The following is an 18,571-nucleotide window of genomic DNA, read 5'->3' on the forward strand; positions in this document are numbered from 1 at the left end:
GTTCCACGTGTGAGAAAATCATTTAAAAAAGAAAAAAATATTATTGATCATAATCATCATTTACCAAAATTTTACTTCTAGATGCAAGGGCAAATGATGACAGGAATCGATCCTCGATATTTAGCGAACTATTCAGATAATAGTGCACAGTACATTGTAACGGGTAAGTTTTCACTTTTTTGACAAGTAGCAACTTAAAACATCTAGACATAAATATTTAGAATGTTAAATCATACTTTTGATACTAGCGACCTGGCCCGACTTCACCTGCGTATAGTACATTTTTACCCCGTTGATTCTATTCCTGTGGGAATTTTGGTCTCGTACAAACCGGGTTCAGATAGTTACAAACTTATAATAAAAGAATTATCTAATTTAGTCAAGTGTTCCAAAAGTTATGTGCCCATTAGATACTACCTACATTTCGGCATTTCATTATTATTTAAAATAAGTTTAAAAAAATATGGAAAAGAAAAAATATTAGTCAACTATTTTTTTTACTTCGTTAAAGCTAACCCACTATGTTCGATGTGTTTGAAACAAATTGAATACCTACGCAAAGAACATAGGAAATTCGACATTTGATTGATCTGAATACACCAAGGGTTTTGTTAAATTTATAAGTCCCTGGTACATGTCTTAGCACTTACAAAGTTTGCCTACTATTTTTAAGGTCTTGCCTAATGTCAGTTGGATAGACATACGGATCTTTCCGCCTATGCTATGTGGGTCGGTAATATAATCATATGCGTCAATGCGTGGGTGGTACTATTTGTGTTTGTTAAATTTAAGTTAGTGTCAGCTTGAGTTTTGTTTTTCCGCGCTTTAATAAACCGTGTATTTTACTTATGTCTCGTAGAAATACTTAGGTATATAGTTTGAACTTCGAAAGATCGTCCGAATTTTATTTCTATAACATTGTTGCTACCGGTTTTGTCATATTTTATTTCCGCGATTCCATATCATGACAATGTTTCACTTCGAATCTAAAAAAGGTATGATTTCATTTATGGAAAGAACTTAAAAAAAATATAGAAGGAAAAATGTCGACAGGTAATTATTACACAAAAATATTTGTAAAAATTAGTCCCGCATATTCTGCGATCCCACGATCCTTATTTATATACCGTGTTCGATCCGATCCCTATCTGACCGAGAATCTATTAGAGTGTTGGAACCCTTCCCTTAGTCCACTTTTACAATTTCCGCGGGATAATTGGTACCCGATGTTATCTACCTATGTTTGTTTTATCTTAAATTAGCGTATTTTTCGCAAAATGAACGTTACTGTTTTCCATAGTTCCGTTATGGGCTTCTTTCATGGCTTTTAGTTCTGTTATATTTAAGTTTACATCGATCTAGGCTAGATAGTGATAATGTCAGGAATTTTATCAGAACCTTTAAATCGTGATTTCTGCCAATTATTCGAAGTCTAGTTTGATAAGTCAAGATAAACATTTAGTTATGTCTGAATTATGCATTGTACTTAACTAACAAGCTTATGTAAAGGTTGTTAAAATTTGCTAGACACACAAAATTATTCCGATATATTTTACTGGCTATTTCAAAAGTGTACTCATATTCTCTAAAGCTTAATATTACTGGTCTAGTGGTACTTGAGAGTCCAATTTTAGTTTGAATGTACAAAGGGCTGATGAAAGCAATCGTTATAGGTCAACCGATGCAAAATGAGACGGCTCATGTATCAAACGAGCCCAGTTTTGGTTGTAACTATCAAAACCGCAGCTTCACTGGAGCTGAGAAGAATAAACCCAAAACTTTTACGCCACAACTGATTGGTGAGTGCCTACCTAATTTATTTGATTTGATTATAAATATACTTATTATTATTTTATTGTTTATTTTAAGTCATTGATTAAGGCAAAGGTAGATATTATGTCAATTATTTATAGATAATATTTAGAACATTAAATAGTATTTAGTTGCATTTTAATTTTTCTTTTGATAGTTCCACGTGCAGACCCTCCCAAAAATGTGATCAGTTTCGATGCGAACGTAAATCCTTTTGGTTTTCAAAGCAAGCCATTTATGCCGAAGGAACATGCACCACCGAGCCCAATGAAAGGTAAGATTAATTTAATAACAGAACACGTAACTCCATAGTTTTTACTTTTAAAATTATATTACACATAAACAATTATTAAAGACGTGTTCCTAAGTCCTGAGCACATTTTATAATATAAACTATAGCTAAACCTGAAATTTTAAAACATAACGTAGCATAATTATATTACTGTGTAGACATACATTTATCTAGAAATGAGCACAAAAACATTATGAAAACAGTTGCACGCCCCAAATATTAAAACCTCAAATTATCCAGTGGTGTCAAACGCGAAAGTATCCACGGTCGACCTGTACTAAAGCCCCGTAACTCAGTCTAACAAGCTCATTACTCGTGTATTTTCGACAACTAAGTTCTAAAGGGAAACTTCGCGATACTTGGCAGGATACGCGTTTCAACTCGCTCCCCCAATGGGTTGAGTTCAAAAAGTCTCCCCTATCACCGTAAGAACGTGATTTAATTAAAGACACGTACACACTTTATTTGAACAAATGTGGTCTCGCTTTATAATTGTTCAAGTTGTTACATTGATGTGGAGGGATGTTTTTTTTTGTTTGATATTGATTTTGTTTAATACAACCAGAACAGAGATTTTATATGCCCTGAAAAGAAAGAGTTAAGAAGTTTAAAGGATTTAACTGTAACTTTTTTTTCGAGTAACATTTTTATAGACAAAATTTTCGCTATTTCTAGTTATTGAGCAGGTATAATGACGATGTTCTTGGAGTAATTATGTATTTTTTTATGACTTATTTTAATTAATCTAAAATAGTTGATACTTTTCTTCACTCCAAAAGTAAAAATAACTTAAAAATGTTAACTCTATCAGAGTACTTCTTTACACTAGCTTCTTCACAGAATAAAGATATTTTATTATAAAGTTTAACTCAGCAACTTTTTGTAGTGACACCTCAAGCTTCAGCAAGTAATGTCTTGAAGAAAGAAAATCAGAATCAAATTATGTCGAGAGCTGACAAACTCCAGGTAAAGTGAACGACTAAAATGTACAATTTATATCTATTAACATTAGTATTTTATATTTTAACTTTTAATATACTACAACATTTTTTTTAGCTAATTCTGGATTGTAATTTGTACGAATATAGTTTTAAATATCTATATTAAAATAACGCTCATAGGCCACGATATTATGGTGCTTTTAAATTTCAATATTACGATACGAAAATGGATATATTTTAGTATGTCATGTAGATTTCTTAACAAGGACAATCTACCAAACATTTCAGTAGTTTACACCTTAACAAGAATTCGTACAGAACTTTGGGTTGAAAATTATCATCCCATTTTAACTACCACTTTGTTATATTAACTGACTATACCCCAGCGTATTTTATACTCTCAAATATTCAACCGTACCTCTGAACTACCTTTATTTAATATCGCATTCATAATTCATCCGTCATAAGTTGGATTACAGACCTCAATTTTGGTTTGCAGAAGTAACCGAAATATCTCACCTCATTTCATCACAAGTTAAATAAAATAAATCATTTCATCTTATAAACTTGGCACTTCCGTACTCCATTCTGTTAGATTATGTTTGTCTTTAACACTGTTGAATGTTCCTTAGATATTACACTACATATTATGTACGGCCACTTTTATCATCATTCTACAAAATAGGTTTCGCGACGAATTTCGTCAGATTATTTTCATACAATATTCGGTCTGTGTTTTTTTGTTTTGCTTACGTATTTCAAAGCAAAATATATTCTCAATATAATCGAATATAATAAACGCGAAGGAACAAATATTATACAAAGACTCTTTCTGAAATTTAATTGTTAGTTTTTTTGCTTTTACGTCGCTATTATAGGTAGGTATCTACTATTTTTTATCTTTTCATTGGATTTTCAAATGATGATTTTGTATAGGTATATCTACAGTAGTCTTTTTTTCTAAATCTGTCTGGACGTAGATTGATAATAAAAGCATTCTTAGAACAATAACAACACGCGCTACTTATGTCCAAGTCAATTTATCACACACATAGTCATGTCTCTATTAAAAGCAGTAGGTATATTGCTATGAAATGCAATGCGATATCCAATAAAGTATTATTAGTATAACTTACTCGTAGATTATCATTTTTTATTTTTTCGGTTTACGTATCGTATCTATCTAATTAATGAATTATTATTTTGAAGTTATACTAAAAACGTTAACATTATTATAGAAGAAAAATTTAATATCGCATTAGTTAGCAATGCCATTTGATTTAACAACAACTTGTATGTCTGTACCTTTATGTGTGTTTCATATTTTCTACTGTAGGTACCTGTACTGCAAATAGTTTGGTTGTATTAATACTTTACCAACTGTAAACATACCACCCCATGTTTGTAGTACCAAATGAAGCATACCTTTTCAACTACTCCAGAAAGATCTACACAATTAATTTAATTATATTCATACCGTTATCAACGTACCCCCACGTCAAAACGTCTCGGTCTGACAGAAGGCCTTCATCAAAAACCATAGCGAGTTGACTCATAAAATAAAAACTTAAAGAAATAGCTGGTAATAAAAGTAAATGCGACCATTTCTCTCCTTTGTCATCTGTAGGGCTGCGGTCCGTGGGATAGCGGTGCGAGGATAGTGCCCATGCATTTTTCACTCAAAGTTATATTGGGAATCTCATTTCACGGTTTTTGCATACCAGTTTTATATCAAAGGTAGAGATTCAATTTTAATAAAGAATATCTATTTCAATACGTAATTTTATTATCAGTGGCTGTTACTTTAATTTTAACAAGTAATATTATCCAATAATAAATATTAATAAAGCCATATAAAAACTAGATTTTAATATTTGATGTATCTAGTTTTAACTCTTCTCGTCTTAGTACTCTACGTCCACTAGGCCGGTCCTCACCATTGATTTCGTCTAAGTAAATAAAGTGAAGTTCATTGCGGGAAGTGTGCCGGTGCGCTCGCTCGATGCAATATCCGTGCCTTTGTCTTTGAAAAAAGTGATTTCTTGAACATTCCTTTAGGCCCGTTCGATTTATCTCGGCAAAGAGACGAGTAGGGTCCGCTATTTCCTTTGCCTTGTGTTTTCTATCAGATCAAAAATCACTGACGGGTTTTCGTTTACTCATAGTTTTGTTTTATATCTCGTTTGACGTAGCAGTACAAAATTGTTTTTGTGTTCCCAAGAATTTGGAAAGCTGTCTAGAAATCGATACAAAAGTAATCCAACAAATACAAAATAATATTCCGATATTCGCGCTACTTAATATCATTTGATTTATAATATGAAAATACACTCGTATTCCGCTTACAGGGCTAATTAAACACCAACATTTCATTCATAAACGAACAAGCGTACATATAAATGAATACGTGATTAGTCAAAATTTATTAGTAACATCGTTACTAATTAATCCAATATTCGTGCAATTGTAGCACTGTAGCAACCACAACTAGATTTGTTTGGGTCATGTTTTACTTGTTGGATTATCCCATGATACATTTCATGTACATGTAATTCATTAAATTATGATGGTATGCAGAGTTTTGTTTATAACTTATGGGCACCCTTACTTGTAACAATAATAGGTACATGAAAACATTATAAATGTTGTTTTAAAGATTTCTACCTAATCTCATAGAGATACCTCATTAGAAGGTATTTATTTTCGTATCAGCATGTAATATCACATACCTTCACAATCTTTTCCACACGTAAACAGCTTATGATCGCACATATCTACGAAACGCGACGATGTTATAATAATAAACGTTCGCATTCAGGCGCTCCACAAAAGCGGTCCGAGGGCGTTTTCCGGTCCCGTGGAGAAGGTGCTTAAATGGCACAAGGCTTTGCAGGACATCGGCGTTTTTGTATTTTACGAAATCGTCGGTGAGTTTGATTGATGAGATAATGTTTTTTATTCTTTTGATAAGCTTAATGTCATGTTGGGGCACAATAGAGGGGAGGAAACACGTTATATGGGGCAAGGTAAGTTTGTAGGTAATGATAAACTATCTGGCTTGTTGTTATTTATTTTGAAAAATGTGGAGATGTCATTCAATCTCGTCTTTTAGAGTGTCTGTAAAATATCAATGTCTTCTAGTTAATTACTTTAATTCAGCAGAATTAATTGATATTGAAAAGTTCTTTTCTTTATAGTTCGTGCCCAACTAGTGCGGTTTATTTTTATTTTTTTTCCAGCAAAATGTGTAAGCGTAAGACCAGGCGAGTCTTGCTCTAAGAACTTGGTTATTAGAGATGACAACGGACCGGCAATGCAAGTGGTATACTATGAAATCGACTTTTTGCTCACGGAATTAAAAATACCCTCTACTGTCAGGTATTATTTTACATAAACATGTAAAGTTATTATTACAAAGTAGTTAAGTCTTCTTAGAGCCTTTTATTGCTTACTTTGCGACACCAGCAAACATCAAAATATTTTACAAAACTTTAAAGTTTCTTCTTAAAGTGTTAATGTAAACTTAATTGTCCCACTGTATCCCATTACTTCACAGTCAGGTGCACCACAAAATAAATTGTTTATACTAAACTATTCTCTCAATCCTTCTTTCACTTGTCTGAATTGGGATGGGGTGTAATTGGATTGTTTACCGGCGCCCTTTGTAGGCCTTGTTGTAATCCGGTCTTAATCCGCGGTCGTAGCTTTTACTGGAGCGATAAACAAATAAAATTAGATGTCATGTCCTCTGAATCGTTCCTTTGTTTGTATCAAATAAATAAATGGAAACATAATACGAAATTAATAGTATGTCTATCTTTGTAATTCTGAACGTTGATTTGTCTATGATGATGATGACTCGCCATAGATTTTATCGTAAGTTATATCGTCCCTTAAAGTGAGCTAAAAGGTCAGTTATCATTTCAAGAACCGTCCTAACGCACAGAAAACTAGGTATTTCCATTTTCTAAGAGCACCCTTACTATAGTTCTCGTATAAAATGTCTAGACTAGTCCTCTCCCACTTACATAGTCTCTTAAAAATAATAGAGCTGCTGAATGGAGTCTTTTCAATATTTTTCCGGGGCTTATACTCCATAGGGTAATAGGACGGATGATGGCCGGTACGTGCAGACTGCAGGCTTTTAGCGTGCGTCCGGCGACAGGCGACGACGTCGCGACGTTGCCGCGCCGAGCCGCTGTCGCAGCACATCATGTCACTAGACTCTGCAAAGAATATGGAATGAATGTTTAAGTTTCTTTGTTTTATTTTCAATGTTATTCTGAGTAATAAAACGACTTTGTTATTTCGTTGTGTTTGTTTTTATTTATGTTTTGGAAGGCATTGCTTGTTTATTTTACTCTTTTTAATATAGGACTACTGAAACCTTATCTTAGGTGTAGGTTGATCGTATATCTTTAACTAATTTATTAAACTGAATCTGGAACCTTCTCATTTCCTAGAAACATTATGCATATTATCAAAATATGTCACAATCTGTCAAAATGGTTAACTTACTTTATTGTTCATGAGCCTAAAGTACCCAAATCAAATTAACTACTAGCTCGGTTCTTATCTGAAGGAAGGGGAAGAGTAAAGACTAGCAATTGGTTTTAATTCCATCGTAAGCTCTAGGTATTAAGTACCCCTTATTTTATACATCTTGTACTAAAATTTGCTATACAAAATCCTGTGTTGTAAAACGTGTCATAGAAGCGTAAGTTATTGTATAAATCGTATTCAGTAGAAAGTTTGCACCTGCGATGTTATTACAACTTTACTACCACTGTGTGAATATGATCGTAAAACATAGATGACTATGAATTTCAAGTTAATCCCATTGGTTCTTTTTATGATGCTATGATAGAGTTCAGTTGTAACTTTACATGGATCATATTGTTATGAACTCGATATTGTAACTTTTAGTAAAATTATACTTGATATTATTTGCATATCATTGATTAAATTATAGTTGTTTAATTGGTAGAGTAAAAAGTATATGTGCTTTAAAATAAACGAGGTATTAGGTAAATACTTGCCAATAAATTAAAATACTTATATGTTAATAACATATGCATCAAAAAATATTTAACAAAATCAAATTTCTTTGCCAAAAGTAGAAAGTGAGTACCATTACTACCATTGCATGACCCTTCCGCAACGAATGTTGAAGTTACTTCTTTGTATAACAAGCATAATCCGATTGCCACCTGTGACTCTTGTTTTCATGTAGCTTGAATGCATAAATCTTAAACACAGAGTCTGTTATGTGCTATTATGTATTCCCACAATAAGAAATGGAATCTTAATTGTATCTTATTGGAATGTAACATCAGAATTGACTCATATGAACGAACTCATACGATTAGGCATTCAAAAGACAGCCAAGTATCCAGTAACAGAAAGTGTTCAAATTACCTACTCGATAGAGCAGTGTATGATAATGAGGGCAAGTGTTGGCGTCTACCCAAGCTTCGATAGCACTGTTTACGAAGCTTTCTCCAATAATAAAGCAGCTTTAAATTCACCAAAAAGTCTAGCAAAGCATTTCCGAGTGACATTAAGAAAAATACCCGCAAGATTGTGGGGCAGATGTTGTTGAAAATCTGCCAAGAGTCGAGGCGGTTTGTTCTACGTCATTTTAAAATGAAATATTTGAAATTTTGCATATAACAGTGAAGCAGATTTCCCTAGTCAATTGAATGAGCTCGTATCTTGGAATATTAGTTTCCTTTATCTATAACATATTGTAAAGTCTTGATTGTTTATGTTTCGTTTTGATTAATGTATTAAAATAATGTACTTTCTGTTAACTAGCTAGTTCTATTTGCAAAAGAATTTTCATTTAAGTTTAAAAGAAAAGTATACAGTTTTTTATTTAATTTTTAAATCTGCAAGCGCAGTGTAGCGGATAGATGTCAGAAAACTCCTCCAGATTAATTTTGAAGTCACAAGAACTCGTAGAAGTTAAACTAAGTTAACAACTTTCCAGAAGTGATAATTCTGTAGCGGCTACGTGTTAAAAAGACATTCCGTTGGTTTACTCGTCACCATTCCTCAAAGAAATATACCTACCCAATCGTATGTATGTAAGTAGTAATTGTCAGTTATTATAAGATATTATTCGATTTGTTTATTTTTAATAAATTAAATACGTCCTAAATACTTCAAAATAGTAGATTTAATAACTCAATGTTGTGTAACAAACCAAGTTCTGGCGATGAGTAATAATTGGAGCGCTTCCTAAAATTTTCTCTCTTAACTAATTGCTTACTAAGCACAAAACTGGACGTAGTCAATTACTCAACATTACAAAACTATTCAGCTTTAAACCTATTCATTAGACACAATTTGTACGAGTAGAAAATTTCATTAACAAGCTAAGAAACTTCATCTTGAGTAAAATTAAGATTTTCCTTTTAACAGTCGATTAACATGCAAATTGCATATTAATTTTAGCAAAATGGACGACCATTAAAAGTTAATATAAAGGATCAAAAGATCGTTTCACGGTGTATTACAGGTACCTTGAGAGTGATTAACTAAGGTTTTAAATATCTCGAGGTAAGGTGGGAATTACCGTTTATTGAAAGGGGTAGGAAATGTAGTCTTCCTCAACTTAATCCCATTAAAAGTCTGATCAACTTTTTAGTGGTAGATATGTTTTAATTAGTTGATGAGAACTTAGATAACCTGTGCTAAGTATTAAGAATGAGAATATATTGAGCAAATATGTAATGACTTTAAAAAAACTTGGAACGTGGATATCGTCTACGTTTTGGCTCAAACTGGGGTTAATATCGCCCTAAAGGCAATTTTCATTATTACTACCACGATGCCGTCCATGAAGAATGTGTGTTTTTTAGCTTGTTAGTTGCACTTTATTTTATAGAGATTAATGCCAAAATCTGGACAAGAGAAAAACTCTTTTTATACTTAAGTTTTCTGTGAAAATTTTCCGGTAAAGCGACTATGCTATTGTGAAGGAAATAGAACGACATTTTTGCTTCATAGTTTCATTGTAACAAGACAAGTTGCATCGCCGCCGCTGAAGAGTATAAAGCTTTTTTGAAATACCGGAAAAATCCGACGGGAGGTGAGCTTGTAGGAAGTTGGAACGCAAGTAAATTGTGCACTTTTCACAGTGCCTCTGCAAATATACACGGTATAAGATCCAATTCACAACGTGCCGCTATTCAGTCCGGTCTTGGTCCAGAAAATGTGAACGTTGAAAACCAAGAAATATTTTCTTAACGTTTTTACAACAGCTTTATGTTATTAACAGGGAGAGTATAGTAACATAAGTTCAATTGCCTTCAAAACTTATTCTGCTTCACTTTTAAGTATAGTTCTATTGAGGTTAATATAGAGCTAAGCATCAATATAATTAGCGTTTAATGTATGCAAGCAAATGTAAATTAAATTTTATAATATATTGCACCAATAAACCCCTGTAAAAGGGTTCCTAGTTTGTTTATTCCACAAATATTTTGTTACACAACACAAACAGTAAAAAATATGTTCAACATTCGAAATTCCATGTAATGCCGTGCCAGATCCTGTGTATTCCGTTTCAAATTAAATGTTCATTTATAATTGCATACGTTTATTCGAGTGTTTGTTGAAATGGTTTGTTGGTCTTTGCGTTTGTGTCGACATACGCTGGATAATAATTATAAGTTCATACGATATTCTGTTATGAGGATCATTTTATGTCTCGGCAAGCTAATGTTATTAACCATAGCGGTATATAATTATTACTATTGTATATACATAATTATATATAACCGTATGTAATAGGCGTTAGAGGAGGAATTACTAATTCTAGAAGGATAGCTATTGAGGAAATACCAAAGGCAATTTCAGACGACTCTACATTATAATATTGTTATACCTCTTGCATCCTCAAATACTCAACTGTTACCGTTAAACGCAACTTAATCCCACGTATTTCAGCGGCTATTTTAACTTTGAGTTAAATATTTACTTAAACAGGTGTTCATTATATTCTACATTTGCGGTGGGATAGTGGGCTTGTTTGCGCGTCCGGTCTATGTCAACAAAGTCTTAACCGCGCTTTGCGATGTTACCCCGGCTTAGTTCAGCCGCTTTTGATACCAATGTTTTGATATGAAGATATTTTAACCTTTTAATTGTAATTTAATGTTAGTTACTTTTGAATTCAAATTAGTTTGCAATGAAGGTTTATTCATTTTTGTTTGTTTAAAATAGAACGATGGTGCTGTAATGTAAATAATTTCCGAATTGTTAAAAGGTTAACGATACATATATTCAAATAATATGTCGGATATTCTATAAAAACTAAAATTTACAGCCATAAATATGCAATAGACTGAAATCCTTTGATTCATTTCGTCGTTGAAACGACGGGCAGAGTTTTTGTTGCCTAATGAGTTCATGTCAAAGCTAAAACTCACACAACGATAGCGTGACAATACAGTTCAGGATCGTAATTAGCCCCACACTACAGCTCTGCAATCATCATTAAACCTCATTTAAAACTACAAAGAGCGCGGGGCTAACAACACTCGTAATGGGAATGGGCAAGGAGAACGCAATTAAACAGGTCCAGAGTCCAGACAAGTTTTGACCCGCCCTTGCGGTGGGTCCCTTCGCGCCTCGGATAATCAGTGTTGAACTATGTACACTATACATAACCTAAACTTTACCTAGTCGACACTAATTAAAGGTGAACTACAAATTGTAGAAATTCACGGGTAAATTAAAGTTGAGTCTCCAAACGTCCACTTGTACTAAATTAGGTGATTGCAGTACAAAGTTATATAGTTAAGTTTTGAAGTTGTCAGTGTTATTGGACTAAATTGTTGCTGCAAATGACTTTTCTTGATTAAAACATTTAAAACTCTTGCTTGTACTTTTAGGGACTGGTTAATGGCAGGTTGTTAGGTTGTGTATTACTAAACTTTTTATTCGGGTAGATTGATTCGTTGGTCAGTAGATTGAAGTATAGTAATGACAGTTGTTATGCATTCTCACTCCTAAGTTCACAGTACGATAAAGGTTGAAACTAATACATATAATACGTATTCCACAGAGAACAATATTATTCGGCAAATATAATTGAAGCTAATCATTAATCAGTATAACAATGTAGGTAATTAAACGCACAAATCAATGTAATATGATTTCCAATGAGAATCGTCAGCGATACGAAATAATTTCCATTAATCCGAGCAAATAGTTTCCAATGTTTGTTAAATTATAACTGTAAATGGATTTCGTGACCCGATGCGACGATGTTGGTGCTTTGTTCGTGAATTTTAATATCAATTTCTATCTATTTGTATAAAAATATTATATCTAGCTGATTTGATCAAAATCTGCAATCAAAATTACTTTTATTCAATTAAGATTTGATGATTTAGGCAAATTATTTTTATACACCCAATAGAAATTTCATAAAAAATACAAAACTCTGTAAGTACTTACTTCTCATTTATTTATTTTAAAGCATAAATTTTTGTTCTAACTAAATAATGTTGACCGATCCCCGAAAATGTTTCACGAAGAAGTTACCTCAGACCTGATTGTTCTGCCAATAAAATGGGTCCAACGTAATAAATTCCGTGTCTTTTGACTTACACTGTTTATACAATAGCGGGCGATACCATTGGGATCGTCGGGACGGACATCGGTTCGGTTCCCTGATTTATGATTGCATATATCTAACATCGTATGTTTATGTCCCTGGCTTATTCTAATGTAAGCGACGAAGGCTGTTAGAGTAATGTCATGTATAAAATGAAGGTATATTTTCAGAGAATACTGGCTTTGTCGTTGTTTCAGAGTTCTGTATTGGTTTCAGATTTATGGCCGTCTACCGAAAAGTTGGAGACTAAATTGTTAAATAATTTTGTGGAAATATTACTAGGTTTCAAGCGGCTGCTTATGCTTTTGGACCTCCACAACTAAGTTACTTAGGTTATAACACGATACCCCTTGATATAACAGGTTGAAAGACCTTCTAGCTTTTGACTTCTGTCAAAGATCTTTGAAAACGCCGGTAGCCACAACTTAACGTGCCTGTCATATTTGTTCACTCATCCACTGACCAACCTTGGCAAGCGTAGCTTAACTTGACAGATCGATCCGGGTGGCAGTTGTCATTTAACCACGAATTCCTAAAGAATTTAAACATTGTAACACCATAATTTGTATAAGTTACATTTAATGCTCTAATGTCTGCCAGAATACGCCTGTCGAAAACCCTAGCTCTATATAATTTTAATTGCTAGATTGAGATACTCGGTATAGAAATTGGGTCTCAGCGCCTAAATTGCAGCGTAGGTATATTACTCGTCTTAACAGAGATTATTATTAGACTAGTGGTTTGGATTCTAAGACCCATTTGATTGTTGCTAATATTACGTTCATGCAAACATAATGATTAATGAACTTACCAAAATTATGATAAATTGTCGCACGATATCTTATATCATTACTGATTTTACATAAAGTATATTTAAAGCTAATAAGATAACATTGGCGCGTTGGTTTCATGTTTAAAAACGATTTGTTTAGTTCATTTCGAATCTATTTTACCCAAACAAAATTCCCTAATGTGATTATCTGCAAAATACGAATAGAAAGCTAGTTCTTACTGGGAATCTAATTACAATAAAACGAATTGCTTAGTTTACGAGCGGCAGAGGTTCATTTGATAACATTGTCGGTTGAAATTAAAGTGGGGTCAGCAGACCACTAGAATACCGCACTTATTGCGGCCTCTAGCCTCGGTTCATTACTGTTGCGGTCAGAACATTTGTTATTACTTTTATGCTTCCCACGTTGTTTATATGCTATGAATAGGGTTAATATGATATGTTTGTTGTAAAGTTTGTATGAATACAGTTTAATGTTTCACGTGTTGTTCACGAAACTGAGTTCATAATAATATTAGGTTGTAGTTTATTAGTAAAATGGGAAATGCTTAGTTTGATATTTTACACAGAGATTTGTCAATGCCCTCAAACTGTTATTTTCAATTGAATTCCTCCCAACCGTTTTATCTACAAAGTTGAAAATGACCTATTTTCTAAAATATCTTTTCCAATCTCTCCCTCTGCTCACCTCTAACATTATCTGAAAATCTGAGCGTGTAAATATCACAAAATCCTCGCGACTGGCAACCAATCAGCCGTGAGAGATCGCGCTATTTCCTCCAAGTGCATCTATTCACCGTCGTAATACGTTCGCGCTCTTCCTATTACCCGTATGACATAATGGAGCTCCCAACTGATTGGGCGTTTTTCTATAGCTCGCAAAAAAATCGCGATCAATCTATTTTACGTCGATCTACAGATTTACCCCTATGCGCTATTGTAACATGAACAATGGTAGCTTTTTGGGGGTGACGTAAATGGATATGTGTAAATTTTTATGTTATATTAAAGTGAAATTATCCAACGCTTATTTTTTTTATGTTAAAGTTTTTACACCAGAAAAACGCATTACCTGATCATTTTTTATTTATTACCAATTAGCCACCACAACCAGCACATATTTAATTAATTATTATCAAAAATAATACCTATCTACAATGTAATGATTCAATCTTTCCTACTTGTAGTACGTACTTAGATAACAAAATAATCAAATTAGGATCGTTGTAAACCCTTTAGTTTGCTGGATTTTCCTATAAAATAAGCAATTATTATATGTTGATGAATGATGCCATTATTAATTTCCATTTATCTTATACCGAGTTCCTCTTATTTTTTATTATTTACTAACAATCCAAGTAATTTATAAAAGTGTAACATCATCTGGGTTCAATAGGTTAGATGCAATAACCTGTGAGAGAGTGGCTCATTTCCCGCTTCCATCCAATAGCCAAATAGATTTATGCTCGTTCCATTACACCCGATGCGATATTATTGGCAAAACATGTTTACCCATTGACTGAATGAAAATGATTTTCTCCTTTACAATAAATGTTTTAGAGTAAAGTTGTTCAGGTGGCTCTGGTATAAGTAAAATTTTGTATAATTACATTCGCATGTGATTATATTATTAATTAATATATTAGCTAATATTGATTAAAGTATTTAGTTTCTTTTATTAGGAAATTATTACTTACTATGCATGTTAATATTTTGCCAAACGAAAAACGTAAGTAGGTCAAATAAATTCAGTGGGTCAGTAAATGTTATGTAATAGTTTTTCCATAATGCGCAATAAACATTTTGTCCGTAATAGATAAACACAAAGCTCGACCAAGTGTCTATAAATTATTGCTTGTTTACGTTTATGTGCACGCGAAATTGCAATTTGAATCTTATCAGATTTTGTGACCCGGTGATATAATCCAGCGTTCTTGTTTGGACATCATTTATTGAGTAAAATAGGTGTTGGCACCAACACAAACAAAACCTCAACAATATTGCAATTGTCTATTTTGTTAATTGTCATTACAATGGACTACTGGAAGAGGAAAGTGGCCGTTGTGACCGGTGCCGCACACGGAATAGGTGCTCAAATAGCCGAAGACTTGGTGAAAATTGGAATGATCGTAATAGGCTTTGAGCCCACTGAAGACAAAATCGACGAAATGCTCATCAAATTAAATGAGTTGGGCGATGTTCCCGGACAGCTTATACCTTGTAAGTGCGATGTTTCCAAAGGCGATGATCTTAAAAACGCTTTTGATGGCCTCGTAGCAGCTTACGGTGGAGTCGACGTGCTAATAAATAATGCTGCTATCGGAAAGGAAGGCTTTATTTGCACCGGGAACATCCAAGACTTTAAAAATATAATTGACACTAATATTTATGGGTTGATTACATGCACGCGTTTCGCGATTGACTCCATGCTAAAGAAGAATGGTTCTGGACAAATAATAAACATTAATAGTATTTGTGGCCACTACATGCCTCCGTTTGCCGAGCCAAAAATTAATTTGTATATTACGTCAAAGAGGACGATGACTGTACTAAACACTCTTCTCAAAAATGAATTTAAATCGCTGAATCGTAAGATCAAAGTGACGAGTATATCTCCAGGTATTGTTCGCACAGGTATATTTAAAACAGCTGGCGTAGATTTTCTGAATGAAGAATTCTTTAATAAGAATCCTCATTTGACTACTAAAGATGTTTCCAATGTTGTGTTGATGATATTGGCTGCCCCGCGCGGAATTCAAGTGAATGAAGTGATTTTTCATGCATTGCATGAGATTTATTGAGAATATGTGAATAGTAATACAAATTTATTTGTAGATACAGAGTTCTAAATGTTAGAGATTGTATCTACATCTACAGTACAATATTTAGTAATAAGTTTGGTTTATCTTTGAGAGAAGGACAATATTTTAAAATGTTAAGAATTCAAATGGTTTTTTCGTTTTACACATTAAAATCTCGTTAAGTTATCTAAACAACCAATCTGAATAATGTGGATTTACCACTTTGATATCGTTTGAAAAGGCCAAGTTACAGAGGAAACATGTTTTATAAAGGATGATGGCTACATTTAGGGGGTATTTTACAGATAACTATTCGTATCAAAGCATCGTGTTAGCGTTCGAAAATAATAATAATGCAGTGTTGGGTTAACAAAGTGGCGATTGTAACAGACTGTGGAGATGAAGTGGGTTTCATGATCTTAGAACAATTAGCCAAAGCCGGTATGATTGTGATTGGTTTTAGTAAACATGAAGATACTTTAGAAAAAGTCACGGAAAAACTGAAACCTTTGATTGCGAACAAGATTACTGGCAAAGTAGTTTTGTGTAGATGTGACATTACGAATATCAAGCAGCTGGAGTCTGCATTTGAGAAAATCAAGGACACGTACGAAGGAATTGATGTTTTAATTAACAACGCTTATTGTAATTCTGATTGTCTTGTCAATACTGGAAGTTTGGAAGACTTTAGAGAGATTATCGATGTAAACATCTACGCAGTAGTTGCGTTCACAAGATTAGTGGCTGCAACCATGATTGAAAGAAAGACTAGAGGTCACATTATATGTATCAACGATTTGTGTTCCTACCAAATACCAATTGAAACAAGAAAGAGCGTATTTATAGCTACTAAAGCGGCTATTACATCAGTAAATGAAATTTTAAGGCACGAGTTCCGTTTTTTGAAGGCTAATATTAAAGTAACGAATATTGCTTGTGGAAGCATTGAAAGCTCTACAGAAATAGCGCCCGATGAACCGAAGTTGAGGATTAGAGATGTTGCAAAGTTAGTGAAATTAATATTGAATACACCAGAACAGCTGCAGGTCCACGAGGTTTTATTGGATTCGGTTACTGAATAAATAAAATAAATGAACATGTCACTAGTAAAATATGAGTGAAGTGGGTACCTGCTTTTCGTATCTTTTGTCCGTTGAAATATAGTTTACCTTTTTATTTATTTACTTATAATAGTATCGGGTATAATTTTTAACTAATATTATGCTTTTATGTCCCCAACCTCATTACGGGAGGAGACCCTTGGCCAGCAGTGGGACATTAATGGGTTTTATTATAGTTTAGTTAGTATGGGGTTGCGGAATGTTGTTAAGATTTATTGAGTATTGTGTAATAAATAAAATTCGATTTATGTACCATTGTAATAAAAACTTATTGTGCTAAGGAATGTGCATTTTATTTTTAAATCATTGTAAAAAGTCCCATACCATTTTGAGCCATGTCATTTCCTTAATACTTTTACATTAAAATAATCAAAAAGATTCACAGTCGCGGAATGTATCCGTCAAAAGGCGGCAAGCATTATCCTAATTAAATGGATGAAGCATTAGCACTCATTACACTGTGTACTGTTTCGCGGGAGCATTTACGCGCAACCGGCGACAACCTTATTTTCATCTCGCTATATGCTTTGTTTCAGAAGAAGTAAGCCTTTATTGTTGTGTTGCTTCACGTACACATATTTACATACCTATATCTACCAAGATAATTAACAAATGCAAAACATTTGGGTTTCCTAACCTTGGGGTTAATATGTATTAGATTGAAAAATATCTAATAATATTAGATATTGACGAAATAACAAATATTAAGCCACTGATAGAGTTGCATGTACTAATTATCTTTTATTTCAAAATAGAATAAAACAATTCATCAAGATTAAATTTAGATACTTAATATTTAAAGTTAAGTGTCCCGAGGGATCGCGTTTCATTTTTCTTAAAGCTTAATTGACTTGACGAACAAAAGGGAACAACAGTGCTTTTTATTCAACTCCGAGAGGGACTTAATTAACTTCTTTTCTGTTTAAGTCTCTATCAGTTGGCTGGGATCATTTGCATCCGGATTATATTTTTATAATTTGATTATATTATTATTACTTGTAGCAATCAAAATTTTTATATATTTTATATTTTATATATTATATTTATTTATTTGTCAATACATCAATAGGTAACTTGCAAGGGAACTTTTATATTGTTTTAAATACATTGTTTTATACAGCCAGTGTGTATGAAGTTGGTAATGTGTGTTGGACTGGACTGCATGCTGCTGATCTGAAAC

The 18,571-nt window shown here is 33.2% G+C and overlaps 3 protein-coding genes across 3 annotated transcripts; all 3 read left to right on the forward strand.

Moving 5' to 3' along the window:
* The first annotated feature begins 1,043 nt into the window (after nucleotides 1-1,043).
* Nucleotides 1,044-7,299, forward strand: LOC142977759 (uncharacterized). The gene is made up of 7 exons (XM_076121845.1): nucleotides 1,044-1,053; nucleotides 1,674-1,799; nucleotides 1,970-2,086; nucleotides 2,991-3,070; nucleotides 5,864-5,972; nucleotides 6,285-6,423; nucleotides 7,146-7,299. The coding sequence occupies exons 1-7, from the start codon at nucleotides 1,044-1,046 to the stop codon at nucleotides 7,297-7,299; spliced, it is 735 nt and encodes a 244-aa protein (XP_075977960.1).
* Nucleotides 7,300-15,467: 8,168 nt separating this feature from the next.
* Nucleotides 15,468-16,276, forward strand: LOC142977813 (farnesol dehydrogenase-like). The gene has a single exon (XM_076121906.1). The coding sequence runs from the start codon at nucleotides 15,503-15,505 to the stop codon at nucleotides 16,268-16,270; it is 768 nt and encodes a 255-aa protein (XP_075978021.1). The 5' UTR covers nucleotides 15,468-15,502; the 3' UTR covers nucleotides 16,271-16,276.
* A 328-nt stretch (nucleotides 16,277-16,604) lies between these two features.
* LOC142977814 (farnesol dehydrogenase-like) lies at nucleotides 16,605-17,584 on the forward strand. The gene has a single exon (XM_076121907.1). The coding sequence runs from the start codon at nucleotides 16,624-16,626 to the stop codon at nucleotides 17,350-17,352; it is 729 nt and encodes a 242-aa protein (XP_075978022.1). The 5' UTR covers nucleotides 16,605-16,623; the 3' UTR covers nucleotides 17,353-17,584.
* Nucleotides 17,585-18,571: the final 987 nt, after the last annotated feature.

Source organism: Anticarsia gemmatalis, chromosome 13 (assembly GCF_050436995.1).
Source record: "Anticarsia gemmatalis isolate Benzon Research Colony breed Stoneville strain chromosome 13, ilAntGemm2 primary, whole genome shotgun sequence".
Lineage (NCBI taxonomy): Eukaryota > Metazoa > Arthropoda > Insecta > Lepidoptera > Erebidae > Anticarsia > Anticarsia gemmatalis.

What these genes read in the sequence shown, in the direction of transcription:
- LOC142977813 (XM_076121906.1), top strand. Translation starts at nt 15,503, where the DNA reads ATGGACTACTGGAAGAGGAAAGTGGCCGTTGTGACCGGTGCCGCACAC.
- LOC142977759 (XM_076121845.1), top strand. An exon ending in TTTTACGCCACAACTGATTG is followed by an intron (nt 1,800 to 1,969) that starts GTGAGTGCCTAC and finishes TTCTTTTGATAG; the next exon opens with TTCCACGTGCAGACCCTCCC. An exon ending in AAAATACCCTCTACTGTCAG is followed by an intron (nt 6,424 to 7,145) that starts GTATTATTTTAC and finishes TATACTCCATAG; the next exon opens with GGTAATAGGACGGATGATGG.
- LOC142977814 (XM_076121907.1), top strand. Translation starts at nt 16,624, where the DNA reads ATGCAGTGTTGGGTTAACAAAGTGGCGATTGTAACAGACTGTGGAGAT.